The sequence below is a fragment of the Epinephelus lanceolatus genome, chromosome 16 (genome assembly GCF_041903045.1).
Source record: "Epinephelus lanceolatus isolate andai-2023 chromosome 16, ASM4190304v1, whole genome shotgun sequence".
Taxonomy (NCBI): domain Eukaryota; kingdom Metazoa; phylum Chordata; class Actinopteri; order Perciformes; family Serranidae; genus Epinephelus; species Epinephelus lanceolatus.
Genome location: NC_135749.1, coordinates 10,826,010 through 10,844,194, shown reverse-complemented (window position 1 = coordinate 10,844,194; position 18,185 = coordinate 10,826,010). Strand labels below are relative to the sequence as shown.

Sequence of the window (18,185 nt, the reverse complement as noted above, 5' to 3'; positions counted from 1 at the left end):
AACTTGTGTCTGTCTTACAATCCAGTGTTGGTGCATCTACGGTTGATAACAAAAAGGCACAAATCACAAATATGCATATGGCTGATGTTTGTAAAGCAGCTGAATCAGATGACAAATGTCTCGTCTCACCGGCCCACGGATAAAGTGGTTGGTACATTTTTTTCACATTTGGATCTATATCAACAAACATACTCCCTGTGTAGCACAGTTGGATTTGTCCAAAGATTGTACCTTTTGACATTGATTACATTTGTACCCTTTTGTTGGGGCAAGTCTGGTGGATGCATCAGGAGAGCAGATCTCTTTCTACATGGTACACTCAGCCAACATGCGATCTCAGACCAGTTCTTTGAACTCTGATTTTTATCCTCCTTCTGTGTTTATGTTTCTTTTTTTCTTATCATTTAGACAACTGATTAGCTCTTATCATGGCTGCCACTGAATCTTCCAGGTCATTTGACTCAGTTAGGGAAAAAAAGATTCAACTGAGCCAATCCTATAAATGCTGCTCATGGTTCCAACTCCCAACTCATTTTACAATCATTTCAAATAAAGAGCGCCCTGGTATTACAGAAGCAATCCTCAAACTGCTTTCAAAGCACAATGACGACGCTTTATAATAACCACTATCAATAAATGGTGAATTGATAGTATATTTAATATTGTTAAGTAATCATTAGTAATGCTAACAGTTTATAGTTGCACACATTAATTAATTCATTTTCCGTAACCACTTTGAGGGTCGCAGTGAGGCTGGAGCCTATCCCAGCTGACATTGGGCGAGAGGCGGGGTACACCCTGGACAGGTCACCAGACTAGAGACAGACAACCATTTACATTCACATTCACACCTACGGCCAATTTAGAGTCACCAGTTAACCTGCATGTCTTTGGACTGTGGGAGGAAGCTGGAGTACCTGGAGAAAACCCACGCAGACTCTGGGAGAACATGCAAACCCTGCACAGAAGGGCTCCCCCACCTTGGGTTCCTTGGAACCCTCTTGCTGTGAGGCAACAATGCTAACCACTGCACCACTGTGCTACCAGTTGCAGACATTTTACCATTTTGTATACTATATTATGTTTCTTTTAATGGTTAGTAATTAGTTTGTAAAGGTCTATAAACATTATTTGGATGGCTATTAAAAAGATGCAACGGATGATTATAATACCTTGTTTAATTGTCAGTAATTACAGTGCATTTAGAAACATTGCAACTTAATAACTGCCACCCAAATAATGTTTAGAAATAGTCTACAAAACAATCACTGACCATTAACAAGTACTTAAAGGAGCAGTGCCTCGGATTTAGTGGCATCTAGTGGTGAGAATTACAGATTGCAATCAGCTGAAACTTCTCCTGGTTAGAATTCCTTCAGTGTTCATTGTCTTTTCCTCACCTAGTTGTTGCTAGCCCAGCACCTGCTAATGTGTGCTTCCCTTTTTTCTCTGATGACTTAAGATCCAGATGTTCAGGAGATTTTTACCGCGAGCCAAATTATCCGCAGAGGTCTCTTCTTCTCCAAAACAAATGGACTCGGTGATATCAGCTGGTAAAAATACTGAAAAATGCAGTGTCACAATTAAAATCAGTGTTTTTCTGCAATGTTTGGCTTAGCAGGCTGCTAATTACAATGGCTGACGTGAAAAAGCAAGTGCAACTAGTCCTATCTAAAGCCAGTGTTTGGTTTGTCCATTCTGGTCTACCGTAGAAACAAACATGGTGGGCTCCGTAGATGAGGACCCGCTCCCTGTGTAGATATAAACGGATCATTCTAAGGTAATGAAAACACGACAAAATCCTATTTTCAGGTTATACACTAACGAAAACATACTTGATATATCATATCAGACATTTCTGTCAATATATCCCCCTAAATCCTACACACAGAGCCTTTAATACAATATATAAAATATTATAATGTGTGCATCAATAGACTGTTAAAATATTTATTATAGCATTACTAAAATAAGTAAACATTACTAATTATCATTTCATTGGTTGCTAACAGTGACACAATTATCAACTGATTATTGATGGCCATGTAAAATATTACTAAACAGGGTTCTGGAGGCACTGGAGACAACAACTCAGAGTTCAAATAAACTGCTAGATGCACGTCGGGAGTGAACACACAGTAGGTGATGAAATCCTCAGCAGTCAGAGCAGAGAACAGAGAGGCACTCAAGTTTCTGTCTCTCAAGCTGCGGATGGTTGTTTTCTATTAATCATTACAAGTTACTGTAACCTTCTTTTTTGCTGTCAAACTGTAGAGTATAACTAATGTTCCACATATCAGTCAAGTTATCTAGTACTGCTACTGCACATCACAGCACGGTACGTTATAAACCTAAATAAATACAAAGCTTAGTGAGAGTCAGGGTCCTATTGCAGGGCTGCACTGATTGACTTCAGCCTGTCAGTGGTGAGAGTGTGTGCGCTTCAGGCGGAAAACTAAATTGTGAGTTTGCACTGTAGTTATGAGGTATTTTGGCTTTGGTGATTCACACCAACCATTTGGTTACATACAGGGTAGCACTGTTTCATTACCAAGAACAACAACAATACTTTAAAGCTAAATGTTTTTGGCTTTTTAGTCTTTTGGTACAAAAATAATGTAGCTTGAGCTTAGCGTAATCAGAGGGTTAACCAGCTATCGATGCTAACAGTTTGAGTTTAGTTCAACATACAGTGAAGAGCGCAGTACAAGCACAGAGATGACCTAACACTGGTTCCCTTAATCCATACTTAATCAGTTCTGTTGTTGATAAGACATTAAGAGAACTGTAATGCTGTTTGTATTCACTGTGAATTTACTGACAGCATTTTCCAGAGGTATGCGGTTCTCTTTTTGGAGTGTTTTTCACTCCTGGATAACTTGTGTTCATGCAGGATTTTTAAGTGTGTGTGTGTGTGTATTCCATGAATAAATGTGCAGAACACTCCTACACTTAGAAGAAGTCCAAATTGCATATTGGGGAACTGGATTTGTGTAACACATCCCTGGATTTTTACAGTGCATACAAATGTCTTTAGGACAAAGACAAGTTGGTCAGAATTTTACCCTTTTACCCTTCAGAGCTCCAACTCCCTTGTGTTTGACTTTAGATTGTAGAGTAAAGCATTAAAAAATCATCAGCACTTTTATGTCTGTGTGGCTACAGACATTTTGGTTGTAGTGTGTGTGTGTGTGTGTGTGTTTGTCTGTGAGGCAGCATGAGTGATGTGTGCATTGATTGTTACAAGCATATTGTGTTGTTGGTCATCCATGTTATCTGTGTGTTTTTCATTGATTTGCTTTGTGTATCAATTAGTATATTTGGCAACGTGTGTGTCTGTGTGTGTGCACATTCAGAGAATCCAGATTGGAATTTAAACATGGTCGCGGTCCTCAGTTAGCAGGCCCTGGGTCTGCCAGTGGCATAGTGTGCAACACCTCATCCAGAAGCTGTAGAGCGCGGTGCAGGTGGACCTCCACCCAGCAGGGCGTGTGTTTGATGCTTTGCCGGGGGTAGTCGGGCCCCCAGCCCTTCACGAAGCTGAGCCGCAGGATACACAGGCGCCTCAGGTCATCCACGCCAATCCCCGCTGCTGCAGACAGACCTGCGAGTGGGCAAGAGAGTGAAATCATGACCCAGTTACTCAAGATAAATCCGCAGTCCTCATCCAAACTACATCTGCCAACCATATCACCATGCAGAAGGAAGTGTGCATCTACTCATGGACGAGAGGCTCGTGCTTGAGACATTAATGCTGAGTTTTTTAAATGTATTTTTTTGGTGCTTTGAGCACCACAAGCCGAGTGCCATCTAGTTACACTGTACACTGCATCATACACCTTGCATTTCAATTGGCTTCCACCAGCATCAACAACACTTACTAACTGCAGGTGCGATGCCTCCCACGCTGCCTGGACCGGGAATATTTCCTGCCACAGCAGCTGCCTGTGCAGCAGCTGCTGCCTGAGCTGTTGCTGCCTGCTGCTGCATCTGTCTGTGGCACTGCCGCAAGTCAAACACCTAGCCGAGACACAAGCAGCTTACATTACAACATCTGAAGAAGCATGGTGCCGTTCATTCTTTAATAACACTTTACAATAGCTCACACAGCTCCATCTGCACTTAGCAATGGCTCATTTGAAATGGATGTGTGGCTTATTGGTTTGTGTCATGCCACCTAAAAGCTTAATATTGCTCGCTGATGTCATTTAATAAACAGAATAGTTGAATAATTGAAAAACAGAGAATATATATATGTGTGGTTTCAGTGTGTGAGCTGGATTCAGACCTTGATGTAGGCCCCGGGGTAGATCTTGTGCACAGCATCACCTGGCGCCCGGCCCGCCTCCCTGTCGAGGTAGTAGCTCTGAACAAACACAGCGTGGTCGCTCATACAACGCATCCACACATCGCCCTCACCACGACACTCCAGCTGCACGCCTTTACCTATATGCAACCTGAAACGCACAGGATAAAAACATCAGGACAAACAGATATGGAACCTCCCTTCATCATTTTTATTATGTATTTGCCTTTGTTGGACAGATGACAGTGAAGAGGCAGAATGAATATGGGGGGAGACAGAGGGGTATAACATGCAACAAAGGTCTCAAAGCTGAAATCAAACCAGGGATGTTGTGGTTATACAGCGTGTGCTGTAACCAAGTGCTTGAAATGCATGTGGACATGTAGCCTTAAAAAGCATGTGGTGGAAGATGACACTCTTTAGAGGGCAGCTCATTCAGAGGCCATCTTTGGCCGAGGTGACTGTGCCATCTTGAATCTACTTAAGAGACACACCTGGCTCTCTCGCTTGCGTCTGTGCGGTGGACGTTACTCAGCTGGCCGAGGCAGAAGCGATCACCTCCTGACGGATCTACATAACCGTCCACGGTTACTACAGGGCAGCTGGAGGGCACCTTGAACATCTCACCCACCTGAACATCCATTTCAAAGTAGGAGATAGAGCACCAAAACTCTGGTCCTGTGATGAAAACAGAGCAAGCAATTTGTGGGTCGGATCTCCTGCCACCTTTGTGACTCATCCTGTCACAAACATTGTATTCATCTTAGCAGACACTGGAGATAACTTCCAATACGCTATTAAACCTTACAACCTACAGTGCGCAAGCTTTACCAGCTGTCAACGTGGACAACCAGGATGTGCCAATCCAAAAATACTGTATGGAATCAGCGTAAACATTATTTGTTAGCAGTTTATTGTCTTTATATTTGCACAGTATAATCATCTCTAACCTGGGTGGTTGGACACAGAAGGAGGGAAAGAGGTTGAGCCGTGATGCTGTGACCCTGAAAGCAGAGGTATGAGTACATTAGTGTGAAGCAGAGAAAAAGAGTTTTTCAGGCATACAATTCTTAGCATGACAACATAGTGAGTAAGTCAATTTTCTACGACTGAAAAACATCACAATGTTCATTATAAAAAGAGCTAAAAAAAATGGGCAGTGTGAGTTTGGGAATGTCAAAGAATTAAAGTGAACATCATGTGGAACTCTTGTGTTTTAAAGCATATCTTACAGTGGTGGTTCGGATGATGGAGAGGAGGTTGTTGGTGAGCACGCCCATTCTGCTGAGGTCCCACGGGAGTGTAGGAGGCTGTGCTGCTGCCTGTCCAAACGGCTGGATTACAGGGAAGTAAAGAATGATCAGTGTGACTAGCATTCATTAACATACAGTAACAATTTACAATGTCCCTTGACTCATCAATATATTATTGATCATTATCTATGAATACATGACAACATTTTTCAGCCGACTCCATCTGCTGCTTGTATCAAATATTTATGAACAGCCATTCATTGAGCCATAGAAGCCCATCAAATCTATTTCACCTTGAAACAGTGTCACGGCAACTTTTTTTTGCCTTATTTCACGTTCACTGTGTAAAGAGAAAAAAAAACAGATGTGCCAAATATGCAGGTGTGTGTGTATATGTGTGAACTCACTGTGGAAGGCAGCCTGGCTCTGAGAGTGTTTATTGCTGCTGTATCCGTTCTGTCCGTGCGAGTGAGAAGGAGGTAGGGAGGGTTGCTGTGGGTGGGGGGGCTGTGAGGGTTGCTGGGAAGCCTGTTGCTGAGGAGGGGGTTGGGTTGGGCTTGGAGGTCTCGGTGCCGGGGTCATGACTTGAGCCTGTGGAGATGCAGTCTGGAGACGGCCATCACTGAGACCGCCCTGCAGCGGTAGCATTGAGCCGGAGCCAGAAACTGGAAGGAGAGCAGAGGAACACGTCAGGCCTGACTTCAACTATCTCACCTGTAAATATATATACAGTATGAAGAGCTGACCTTTGGGTGACACAGGCAGGTTAGTGTATCTGGTGACAGGTGGGGGTCCGTGGGGCTCAGAGGACAGCTGTGGGGGAGGCAAGGGCTGACCGTAGTGGTCTGTGGGAGGCAGCTTCATGGCTGCTTGGTGGTCAGACAGAGGCATGCCAGGCGGGAGGTCCATCTGTATACAGTCATGGATGTACTCCTCTTTGATCAGGGCACCTGATGCCGCTGCAGGAGACAGGAGGAAGAATCACTATGTTGATACCGAACTAAATCAGGTCATCAGCGAATTTGAATACAAGCAGCACCTGAATATCATTGGTGTTCAGGCAGTTAACATTACAACAAACTAATAAAAATGTCATTTTTGGTTATTTATAGTCAAGTCAGGGCCAGTGCAGTCTATTAAAGGGACAGTTCACTCAATCAAATACATATTTTTCGTCTTACTTATAGTGCTATTTATCAGTCTAGATTGTTCTGGTGTGAGTTGCTGAGTGTTGGAGATACCAGCTGTAGAGATTTCTGCCTTCTCTCAAATAAAATAGAATTAGAAATACTCAAAATTGCTAAAAAAATTATGCATTTCACTCAACAGTAATGTCTCTTTCTAGAAATTGTGACTTCAAGATAATCCACAGACCCTGTTGTGAGCAGTTTCCTGTAGGAACTATTTTCTTTCTACCAAACTAAACCCGCGAATCATATCATCGTGCAGAGGGAAGCGTGCATCTACTGCTATCTCACCAAGCATGAGCACCAGCCTTTTGTCCATGGCTGCACGCTTCCTTCTGAGTCGTTAAAGCTCATTAAAACAAATAGTTCTATCAGGAAACTGCTCACAAAAAAGTCTTATGACAGGTGTTATAACAAAATTACAGTTCAGACTTGACAAGAGCACTTATTCATAGATAAAGCTGACGAGCAAATTCGCCATCATATCAATGTAATGCAGTGCATGTGTGAGGGAGGAATTAGCTTTAGCAACAACATGTCCTACAGTTTGATCACATGACAAACAGTAAATGTGTGCTCACAGTATCCTTTAAGTCATGATGTGGTGCAGCAGATCAGAGCTCACCTGTATTTTGAAGGCTGAGACCAACTATCAGAGAAGACAGAGAGAGCAAGAGATGAAAACTTCACCAACGACTTCAAACAGAAAATGACACATCACTGAAAACTCGCCTCAACAGGATGAGATATATAAAGTCAGTTGAACTAAATGTTTTTCAGTCATAACATGAGACATTTTTAGCACAGAGACTGTTGGGAGGTATGAAGCTGACCTACCGATGCCTGGTGACACCACCCTCTCATAATGGTAGGGGTTGACGCATACATTGTCGTACTTCAGGTCAAAGGCGTACTGGCAGAACTTGACATGCTTGAGTTCATTTTTGTGGAGGTCGGGCCAGCGCCACAGCCGTGCATAAATGACGTGAGGAAAGCCCTTCCTCCCCGCCACCTGAGGAGAGAGTGCAGCATCATTACACCCTCTGTCATGCTCACTGAATCTTAGTCTATTTGTCTGAACAGCAGTCTACATTTATGAACACCGCTTCATGGGTCTCTTGTACTGCAACTTCAGTGCTCAAAATCAATTTTACTTGCAACTTTACAAACTGTTTTATCTATAAGCGATTACAGAAAAACAACCAGAGACTTAGGTTAGCCCTGTTTAATCTGACTTGATCTAAAAGTTTTGCGCACATCCTCTAATGCCACACAACTAAACTCCTGTTTCCAGGATAATTGAAATGCTGGCTCGGGCTTCAGCTTGTTGACTCTGTCTCTACCCACAGCAATTTTCTCACGAGTGCCCGATCGATACTGCACATGTGCAATTCTCAATAGTAATGAGAAGGAAGCGAGATGGCTGACTCCTTAGCTATTTCAATCATCATGCTTTCACACCACAAGCAAAACTACACCAGAATGTGGTCTGAAGCAGACGGAGACCCTCCATTTCAGCTGTTCTCAGTCCAGTTGTTTCAACCGCTCCAGAGTTTGCTTGACAGCTTTCACACTAGCCTAAACAAACCCAACCAAAAGGGCAAAAGCACCAGAGTCCATTTGAAGCACACGAAACAGGTTAGGTGTGAATGAAGAAATTAGATATGAGATGTTGGCTTTTGTCTCAAACTTTTTGTTAGCTGTACCTCAGCGCATTTTAACTTTTGTACCATCACCTTTAAAACTATGTACAGCAAAATGTTGCCACCTGCTGGATATATCCTACAAACAAACAGGCCTTGCATTATAGGAAATATCAATGTTTTTTTTATTTTTTAGAATAACTATTAAAATACTCTGAATATATAAAACACATAAAATGGTATTAAGATCAGCCTGAATGCACAAAAAAGCCACCTGAATGGAAGAATGACCACAACAATCCAAATCAAGCCATGAAATTCCTACACTGCAAAAAAATCCTGACTCCTTACTGTAAAAATATGAAGGTGAAAATAAGAGAACTGAGATATTCAAGAGAAACATACAGAAGATAGAAAATTAACCTGGAAGTAGTGCATGTAGTGTAGCAGTGAAAGCTGAGCAGGCGCTAGTGCAAGCTAGGTGTCTGTGGTGCACTAACCTGCAGCCGTCCGTCCAGCGTCCTCTGGATGGTGACACACTTGCTGGGATGGACACCATTGGTGGTGATGGCGGTGATGAGCGAGTCGAGCTCGTCTTTCTTCTCCTTCAGCTTCTTCACCAAGCTCTCAATGGCACGCTTGGCGAAGCCCTCGTTCTCTCCGCCCTGCCGGTGGCACATGAGGCTGTGGACGATGCTGAGGCAGGCGTCATTGCTGCTTGGAGGGTTCACTGACATGATGCTGCTGCAAACAAGACACAAGAGGAAGGCTCGTTATATTTAATGAACACATATTATCCACTCTGGCCTACTCATGCTTGCCCTTGATGGATACTCTGGTATGAGGGATATATCCTAAACACCCTTCTCTGTGTGTAGATCTCATGTGCTGGTGGAAATGTGGTGAAAAGGATTTTCTGGGAAAATTTCTGCAACACGCATCTGCCTCAAGACCAGTTGATATCCCAGGCATAATCATATCGTTGCTGTCAAGTTTTTAAAAATTGTTCTCCTCTCTGCTGCTGCCAGTTGTCTGTGTAGGTCGAAGATATGTGACCCTCCTCCACCCCATCCACCTCCAGTCTCCAGCTCATCACTGCCCAGTTCTACTCCTCATCCCATCATCCTCATCTTTCAGCCATCCCTCTCTTCATCTCCACCACCAGTGTCTAGACATGGGGGAATATTCCTAAATTAATCACGGCTTCTCTACCCCCTGAATATTCATGACGCAATGGGGTCTAATCGCCAAAGAACTCTTCACATTCCTCATATTGTGCTATGTATGCTATTTTTGTGTTTCAGGAATGTGCAGAAGTGCCATAATTCTTAACAAAGATAATGCAAACCTTATCAGATATAACACTCCTTAAACATAGCTACTGATGATTCTTCCATAAACTTAACAAGCCAATGGCAGATCTTTTTTCTCTAGTCTTAAAGCAGCAAAAAGGAAGTTTGTAATTAGATTCTCTGTGTGACTGTATCGTAAACTTTCTTTAGAATTGTCCATAATTGTCGGTAATGTTAGTGAGTTAAGCAGTGCGTTATGCATAACATCATTTCCTGCATTCTGGTGAATTCTCATCCACCAATTTATGGTGAAAATGTCTCATTCATGTAAAGGAAAGCACAAAATGCAGGCAGCTGGAGACAATTAAAAATATGAAAATAAAAAAATAACAACCGCAGCTAATGTAAGTGCTGCACAAATAAAAAGAATGGCACACAAATATATCACAGTATGTACACAAATATAAAACAGAATAACACCAGCAAGAACAATTACATAAGTAAAAAGATTATAAATGACTAACATATTAAAACCACTACTAACAACCAAAGGCTGTTGACAACATATATAATGCAGTGAGGCTCTCAGGCATTCTGTATTCTGCCACTCCTCCAGCTCTGCAGGAGGCGAGCAATGCTACCTGGTATGATGTGCACAGGGAATTTCTGGCATCTGGCTTGCAGCTCGCATTTGAATTTGACCTCTCCTGAACTATGGCAGATTTCTTCAAAAGAAATGTGCAGTCTTTCCTACAGACGAGTGGTGTCTGGTGTAGGTGTCAAGGTTTTATTCCATGGTTTGAAAGTACCTCATCACACAGGACACAGAGAGGTTGTGGTGGATCAGCATTGGTTGAAGTGAATCTGAACATGATGTAATCCTCTTTATATTCCCTCTATTTGCTCTCTGTCTTGGTTTTTCTCCTGTGAACCAGTCGGCTTGACCAGTGTCTAAAACAGCCAGCTGTTGGTTTTGTTTTGGCCATTCGGGATACAGTGAATGGGTTTAAATACTGTTTATGTCTGTAAAGGTGCATGAATTTAGAGGTTTAATTTGAACCAGGCTACTAGTATTTTTAATTTGCCTGAAATTGGACTGTATACATTTATTACAACATACTCTGGTATATTTACTAATAAAAAAGGACCTTTCAAAAATATATTTTATCATTAGACAATGCTTCAAATATGGATGTTGCTGCAAAGAAGCTACAAATCCTAAAACATGGATGCCAGGCAGCACAGACAATCTATACAATCAGCACAGTTTCAAGGTGGACACCCAAGATTAGAGTCACCAATGCAGTCTCTTAACAAATTAGTTATGGCGTTGAATAATGGCCAGAAAAGTTCACCTTTGACCTTTTAGATAAAAAATATCATCACTTTATTATTTGTCCTTTTTGACATTTGTGTGAATTGTTTTCATATTTAGCATTGCATCATGGCAACAAACGTGTTTTGTGAGGTCACAGTGACCACAGAATTTTAATAAGTTAATTTCTGAGTCCAAGTGGACGTTTGTGCCAAAGTTGAGGAAATTCCTTCGAGACATTCAAGAGACATTACGTTCACAAGAATGGAATTGACGGACAGACAGCTGCGGCCGGCATGGAGGCATAAAATCAGTGCCCACAATTAGTTCACATACAAAGTATTCCGCTTTCAGAAATACAACCACTTCCTTATTAATGCAGGAAGCATAGGACAGTTTCTTAGGACCTACTTTATCTCCATCAGCAAGGAGAACCTCCTCTAATGTCACACCTGGATCACTCCATGCCAGAGGGTCAGTTATGGCGTCCCCCCACCCCAAGGAGTGGGACACCATCCTGCACCCGAAAACATAGCCTAATGATCAACTGTTTCTCATCCAACTGATATAACAATCGCATAGAAGAAAAAAGAAAGAACCGATGGCATTAAGGATAATGCAGTCAAGCCAGATGCTGATTTATCAGTGAGGTTCAACTTGGTCGTACTGCCCCCGACCTTCTTACAAGGCTGCCAGTTGCCGTAAGACAATGAAGCAAACCAGTGTTCAAACAAAGCCCTTGAGATTATGTTTTTATACAGCATACAGTGCTGGTAAATTGGAATAAATGACATTTAATATTTCATCTGGTTTGTTACTGTTCATTGGGGCTGGTAGAAAACAAGTTACTATGTCTTTATCTAAAAAGAATCTCTCTAGAACATATCCATATTTACTTGTGTACATATTAACTCATGCTAGGCAGCTGTGGTCAGAAACCAGGACAGCAGAATGGTATCCTCAGCTTAGCGCACGTCAGCCAATCGGATATTATGTCACCACCAGGGACACATTTCAATTTAAAAGTCTAGTTTTCAATATCATGTTCAGATATGAACAAATTCTGTGCCAACTTGCAAATAAAAAATATAAACTTCCAATTTCAAGTCTTGAAAAGCTCAGGAGATTGGAAATATGGACGTCTATGATCCAGTTAATAATGCTCTGATTACGCTTTAGTTATTTCAGTTTCACACCAAAGCCAAGCAGCGTCACACCCATGTTCAGCCCATGTTGGGAACAGGGTTGTGGAGTCATGGACAATTAAAATACATTAAAACATTTAGACCAAAACTCACTGTGGTCATTTGAAGGTATTACAGTCGATGAGATGTCGATGCTGTCTTACATGTTTGCCGTCTTGCTTACCTGGTAGTAAGTTCAGCCAATGAGTGACCAGAAAGTTCATTGGCATCATGATGGCCCAGCTCTGAATCAGTCCCTGTAAGTAGAGCATGGAAACCTGGAGTTAGAGGATGTCAGTTAAGTGTAAAAATCCCACAGTTATTAGAAGATATCAGCGGTAAAAGAAGTATTAGCCTAGATCCTTTACTAAAGTCAAAGTTGTAATACCACAGTAATATAGATTACTCATTAGTTTCTCATGTTGCAAAGTGATCAATGTCTTTGGTTAGTCCAAACTGAGATAACCTTGATGACATCACTCAGGTGTTTCTCTCGCAGACGTACAGAACATTGAATACAGCTGTTTTCACAGGCTGAGTTGTACTCCCTATCATAGGTCGCAGATTTTAGGGTTAGGGTTGACGTCCCTGTCATTATTTAGAACATGAAAGTAGCAGAGGACTTTTGTTTTGGCATTAACGACATTTAGGCTACACCATAAATTGATGTGGAAATGCACAGAATGGTGCATTTACATAAAATGTACCAGAATGCAGGAACTTTAGTGTTTGATGCTCCAAATTAAAAAAAAAAAAAACCTACGACCTTTATGTGTAGAAGTGGTGGGTTGTCCCTTGAGTAAAAGTACATTTGTATTATCAGCTAAATCTACTTAAAGCATCAATAATGATAGTTGCTTTACTGACTTGCTCTTAGAGGTTATGTACATCTGACCTAATCATCCTACAGATTCATCCATGACCAGTTTATTTACATGCTTGTGGATTTTCACTACACTGTCTTCTACGGAAACTAACAAAGCTAAGCGCACTGGCAGATTATCCCATGGACTATAGCAAGTAATGTCACTTTGAAGGCGGGGAGCTTAATCAAAAGGAAGAGGAGACACTACGAACTGAGGCAGAAATGCGTCAGGAAACTGGTGGTGTTCATGCACTCACTGCTCTCCTGTTGGCTGAAGAGGACACATTTTGCTGCAGAGGGTGGCACCTGTTGAAAATAGCTCCGATATACGTACATAGATCCCTATGCAGTGATCCAACATGGCCGTTCCAGGATGCTATTTCATGTGTTTACCTTGGGTCGGATTTAGAAATTGAAATGATTCATATGAAAGATTACGTTCATTTGGAAAACACTATGGGACTACACAAGAATTTCTCTTTTATGTTGTAACTGCTAGAGAGAGAGCTGTAATTGTTAACTAACTGGGGAGCTTCTTTTATAAAGAAAAAAAAATCCTCTGTTTTATATGTCAAGTCTTGATATTGCAAACTAACTTAGTATAGCTGAAACAATGAGTTATGTTCGTAATTTCAAGTCGTTTTTACACGAAAACAGCTAAGATGTACTGATTTCAACAGCTGAAATGTGAATTTTTTCTGGTCCTCTTAAGCTTAGTTCACATTACACGATTTTCACCCCGATTTTGACGTCACAGAGGATCTTGAGAGCCACCTTGGGTTGGAGGTGAGTCGGCAGATAGTCTGCCACAACGAGTCCTCATATGTGAACAAGGCTACGAGCAAGTCGGCACGTCAGCACACAGGAGGACGGAAGAAATGTGAGGAGGACAAGCCGCAGAGTTGCCACTTGCCAGGTCCACTTATTAGCCGCGACTTTGGGCTTGTTTCTAAAGTGGAGTTGCTTATTTGGGTTTGCTCTCTAAAAGTCACCTTTCTCTCTATATATCCGTCTATTAAGTTATTTAAATGCATGATAGTTGCTTCTTTTGGGCTTGTTTCCATAGCCCTGATTGCTTGTTTCTCTCCAAAGATCTGGCAACACTGACAAACCGGCAAGCAACAACAACAATGACGGCGTCCACAGGATCACGGGGAGCATGTTGTGTTTGGACCCAGGCCCTGGAGGCAGATCTGATTCAACAATGGGAAGAATATCCATGTCTTTACGATGTATCATCTCCAAGTCGTCTCTATGCGTGACAAAATGTAGCTTGGTGACATCACTGCATTATCTGGGGCTCTGTCGGCGAGGGCTCGGTGGAGAAATCTTGTGGTGTGCACACACAGGTCGTAACACAGTTGGCGAGACTCATGATGACAGAAACACACGTCGCCAAAAGATTACGATAGTCTCTGCGACTCAAGGCTGGTCAGCCAGTCATGTAATGTGAACTCGCCTTTAGTCTTTAACACTACATCTTCGGGTTTTGGACTGCTGGTTGGAGAGAAAAAACAATCTGAAGATGTCACATCAGGCTCTGGGAACTTGTGATGAGCATTTTTTTTTTACTGTTTTCTGACCATTTTAAGACTAAACAATACATTTAACTGAAGTATAATAAAAATGAATTGAATAATAAAACAATTGTTATGTGCAGCTCTTTTAACCAATTAGTATCTACACCTGAGAAAAAAAGTATAACTGAAATCTATAACCAATCGCTTCTAGTTTTATGGCGTACTGCAGTTCGGTGTGTTTATTTGTGCAACTGGTATTGCTGTACCCCTGGCGAAGCCATTTCTCAACGGTTGTGGGTACAATCACTGTCAAACATGGCACTGTCTCTCTGTTTCATAACTTTTGAATATGTTAAAAAGTGCAAGTGTTATGACGGCTGGATCGCTGTCAGTGTTATAGCTTTTGTAAAGTGTCATAGTATAGTATGTCATATTAAAAATGTCATTAAAAATTATAAGTCACTCTGTGTGAACCTAACTCATATGCCAACCTTGAGGTTTGGGTCATAGGAGGTGTAAATTGAAAATGGTCCCCCCAAAATGCTAGATAGGTGATTACAGCCCTGACTGGAATGTAGTGGAGAAATATACTCAAGTCAGTTACTTCAAAGCTGTACAGTAGAGTACGTGAATGAATGTCCTCAGTGACCTTACAGCCTAACATACCTGCAACATACATGCACTTCATTTGAACACTGAAACTTTCCCTTAGTTTTTCAATCCAGATATTTCCATTTACAACCAATCAGACTGCACAGGGAGATCAGCTAATGGTGTAGGATGTCCTGCAGCATGGCCTGTTAATACAACGTAATAACTCTGCATATGAGCAGCCTAAACACTGAAAGTCACAGGTAGGCCTAACTGTTGCTACCTGCATTCACACGCACACCACACACCTCCCATCCCTGTCTCCTCTTTAACATAATGCTGTTTACCATGCGGGCCCTAACGTGTACAGCCTATATGGCACCAGGAGGGCACAACACTTGAAATGAAAACTTCCAACTATGTGATTTGTCAGGAGATCTGAGCCTGTGTGCCCAACGCAACCTAAGCAGTGTCCAGGCCATGCATTCACTTCACTGACATCCCAGACTGGTTAACATGCGTCACGATGAACCCTTTCTCAACATGTTCAAGACCCAGCTGATCTAATACATAAATGCACAGCCTATAAAACACAATGATAAAAAGAGGACTCGTTTGTCTGGCTGCTTTAAGTTAGGCGAATACAAATAAATAGAGTTCAACCTCGGCCAGCATGAGCGGCACCATTGAAACACCGAGACAGCACAACAGCATTTGTTGCGGATAAAAGCAGGTTACAGTAAGCAACAATTTAGCGAGCTAATGTGACTGACTTCCCCCTCGTATCCTCGGTTATCCTGCCTGGCTGCAACACCGGTGAGAGCAGCGGGAACAAAAGATGGAGATACATAGTTTGTACTTACACATCAGCCGGAGTGGAGAGAAGAAGTTGGACAGAAAGATCGCAGATAGCTGTACGTGTTGTATGTGTTGACCAGAGCTGCTGTCTGTGTTTATACTCCTTTGTATTACACCTCTGTATGCATGTCTCTGCGCTTACAGGACTCCTCTGAACGCCTGTAATGTGGCGAGATGAGGTTTATTTCGCGTACGTTGCGCTGCGCTAGCTTGGTGTTTTCTCGGTTGTTTTATCCTTTTATCAGCCCCGCTGTCTCCTCGTGCATCCTGTCTGCTCCCCTCGCGCACGCCACAATAACAATAGAGGGGAGACGTCGTGCGCGTCAGTGTCTCGACATGCTGCAGCCAATGGGCGCCCGGGTCTCACAGGGACCACCGCTTTGGGCCAATCACGACGCGGCTCTCACAGCAGGGCCGCGAGCCAGGGTCTGTCTGGTTCGTCTAGATTGACAGGTCCGCGAGACTGTTTTTTTAAGGTGGCGCCGCTGAGATTACCCCCCCCCAACACACACACACACACACGGTCTGCAACTGTTATTTGAGCAACACTCCACTCTTTTATGGTCAGCGCTAACATGCTTAAGAAAACTGTGACTTATTCTGTGTTTACCCATTAGTACACAGTCTGTGACCCCTCATCCTTAACTCAAGTGTTAATGGAGGAAATATATCAGCTCAGTCCTGCATAATTTACAAATCAATGACAAACAATGCGTCTTGCACTGCAGCCTCCTCAGGTTAAGTAACCAAATAGAGTGTAATTCAGTGTGATTTTACTTTCAAGAGCATGATGGGAACTCCACATCGATTTAAAATACTGATATGCAAGTACTCTATCTTCAAACAAAAAAATTCTATTGCTATTCTATGACAAAAAAAAAATCAATAAATACATTTGAGAAACCTTCCAAATTATGTCATATTATGTCATGTATAGTCCACCGGATTGTGATAAATTTCAGTAGGACTTAGGGGTAGGGGAAAAAACAATACAGCATATTATGGCATTATTTTTGTGTGGCAATGTCCTATCATTACATGGATGCCAAGTAACTTTTGGTAGCCTACCAGAATGATATAATCAGTTGCTTTTTCAGTTCACTGGATAAATTCTGCTGCAATAAAAAATGACTTAAGTAAGATACATAGACTAATAACTTTATCTTATTGGATAAAAATATTAAAGTGTTTTCCTTTGGGGGCATCATTTGCAGTAATAAATCACAGTACTCAGCAAATTGCAACACATTATGTATCATGGGGCCTCTGCTGATTCCCGAGCTTATTGTCCTCAGATAATGATAGCACATCTGTCAATAAATCCTTTCCTTTGACCAACACTTTGAACAAGACAAATTTAAAGACTATTTAAAGGATTTAAAGACTAATAATTTTATATGAAATGTGGATGTCCATGGTGACCATTTCCATAATGTCAAATTGTAATGTAGTAGCCTATAATGGCTAGATGGAAGCTCTTCATTTTATGGGTCCATTATTTTCTAATAATTTTATAATTATTTTGTCCATGTGTCCTGTAGTTTAATAATAACTATAGGTAAAATAGAAAGAGCGTCACATAGGGACACTTCCAATTAATTGCCAGTATAAAATGCCAGTTCACAGCAGGTCATCTGAACATGTCTACAGGCAAGAATACAATTAATCACACACACTTGGGTTTAAATGAAGACATTCTTTCAAGTAAACTCTCTATAACTGTCATAAATGTTGCATCTCTCTTGAAGCTTCATAAGCCACTTTAGGATAGTAACTAAATTAGCAGTTTGTCATCTCAACACATTACATCATTACAAAAACATTGCCTCGGTAGAAAACAGCAATTAATTTATTATTGTTGATCCTCTGAGAATTAATGAAACCTTCAAAAGTTTATTTTTTTATTAACTACAATTCATATATAACACATATGGGACAAGAACAAGGCTCCTTCCTAGGTGTCCTTCAAGTACCTAATGTTTCAGAATTACTCCGGTGCAGCTAAAACTATGGAGGAAATATCTACAGCAGCCACATTGGTGGGACTCCAGGCTCAGACGGACGACCACTAGAAATGAAGTTTAAAAAGTGCTCTCCCCTCTCTTAGATATGTTTACAGACTTGTTTAAAGGGAATCCTGCCTCACTAAGAGCAGCCCTCATTACACTGCT

The 18,185-nt window shown here is 41.7% G+C and overlaps 1 protein-coding gene across 3 annotated transcripts; it reads right to left on the bottom strand.

Moving 5' to 3' along the window:
- Nucleotides 1–385: 385 nt before the first annotated feature.
- Nucleotides 386–16,294, bottom strand: smad10a (SMAD family member 10a). 3 transcript variants are annotated; one of them, XM_033636270.2, is made up of 13 exons: nt 16,020–16,294; nt 12,365–12,437; nt 8,890–9,133; nt 7,584–7,758; nt 7,372–7,395; nt 6,306–6,518; nt 5,967–6,224; nt 5,539–5,640; nt 5,257–5,310; nt 4,801–4,984; nt 4,289–4,457; nt 3,882–4,020; nt 386–3,604 (listed from the first exon to the last, which is right to left on the bottom strand). In XM_033636270.2, exons 1-13 carry the CDS (start codon nt 16,021–16,023, stop codon nt 3,393–3,395), a joined length of 1,851 nt encoding a protein of 616 aa, XP_033492161.1. In that variant the 5' UTR covers nt 16,024–16,294; the 3' UTR covers nt 386–3,392. The 3 variants fall into 3 exon arrangements, with proteins under 3 accessions (XP_033492161.1, XP_033492162.1, XP_078031766.1); XM_033636271.2 differs by having other exon boundaries at nt 8,890–9,130; XM_078175640.1 differs by lacking the exon at nt 16,020–16,294 and having other exon boundaries at nt 12,295–12,401.
- Between the last annotated feature and the right edge of the window lie 1,891 nt (nt 16,295–18,185).

Coding starts and splice junctions, on each gene's coding strand:
- smad10a (XM_033636270.2), bottom strand. Junction 4,985..5,256: donor TTCTGTGTCCAACCACCCAG/GTTAGAGATGAT, acceptor TTTTCATCACAG/GACCAGAGTTTTGGTGCTCT. Junction 4,021..4,288: donor ACCCCGGGGCCTACATCAAG/GTCTGAATCCAG, acceptor TGTCTCGGCTAG/GTGTTTGACTTGCGGCAGTG.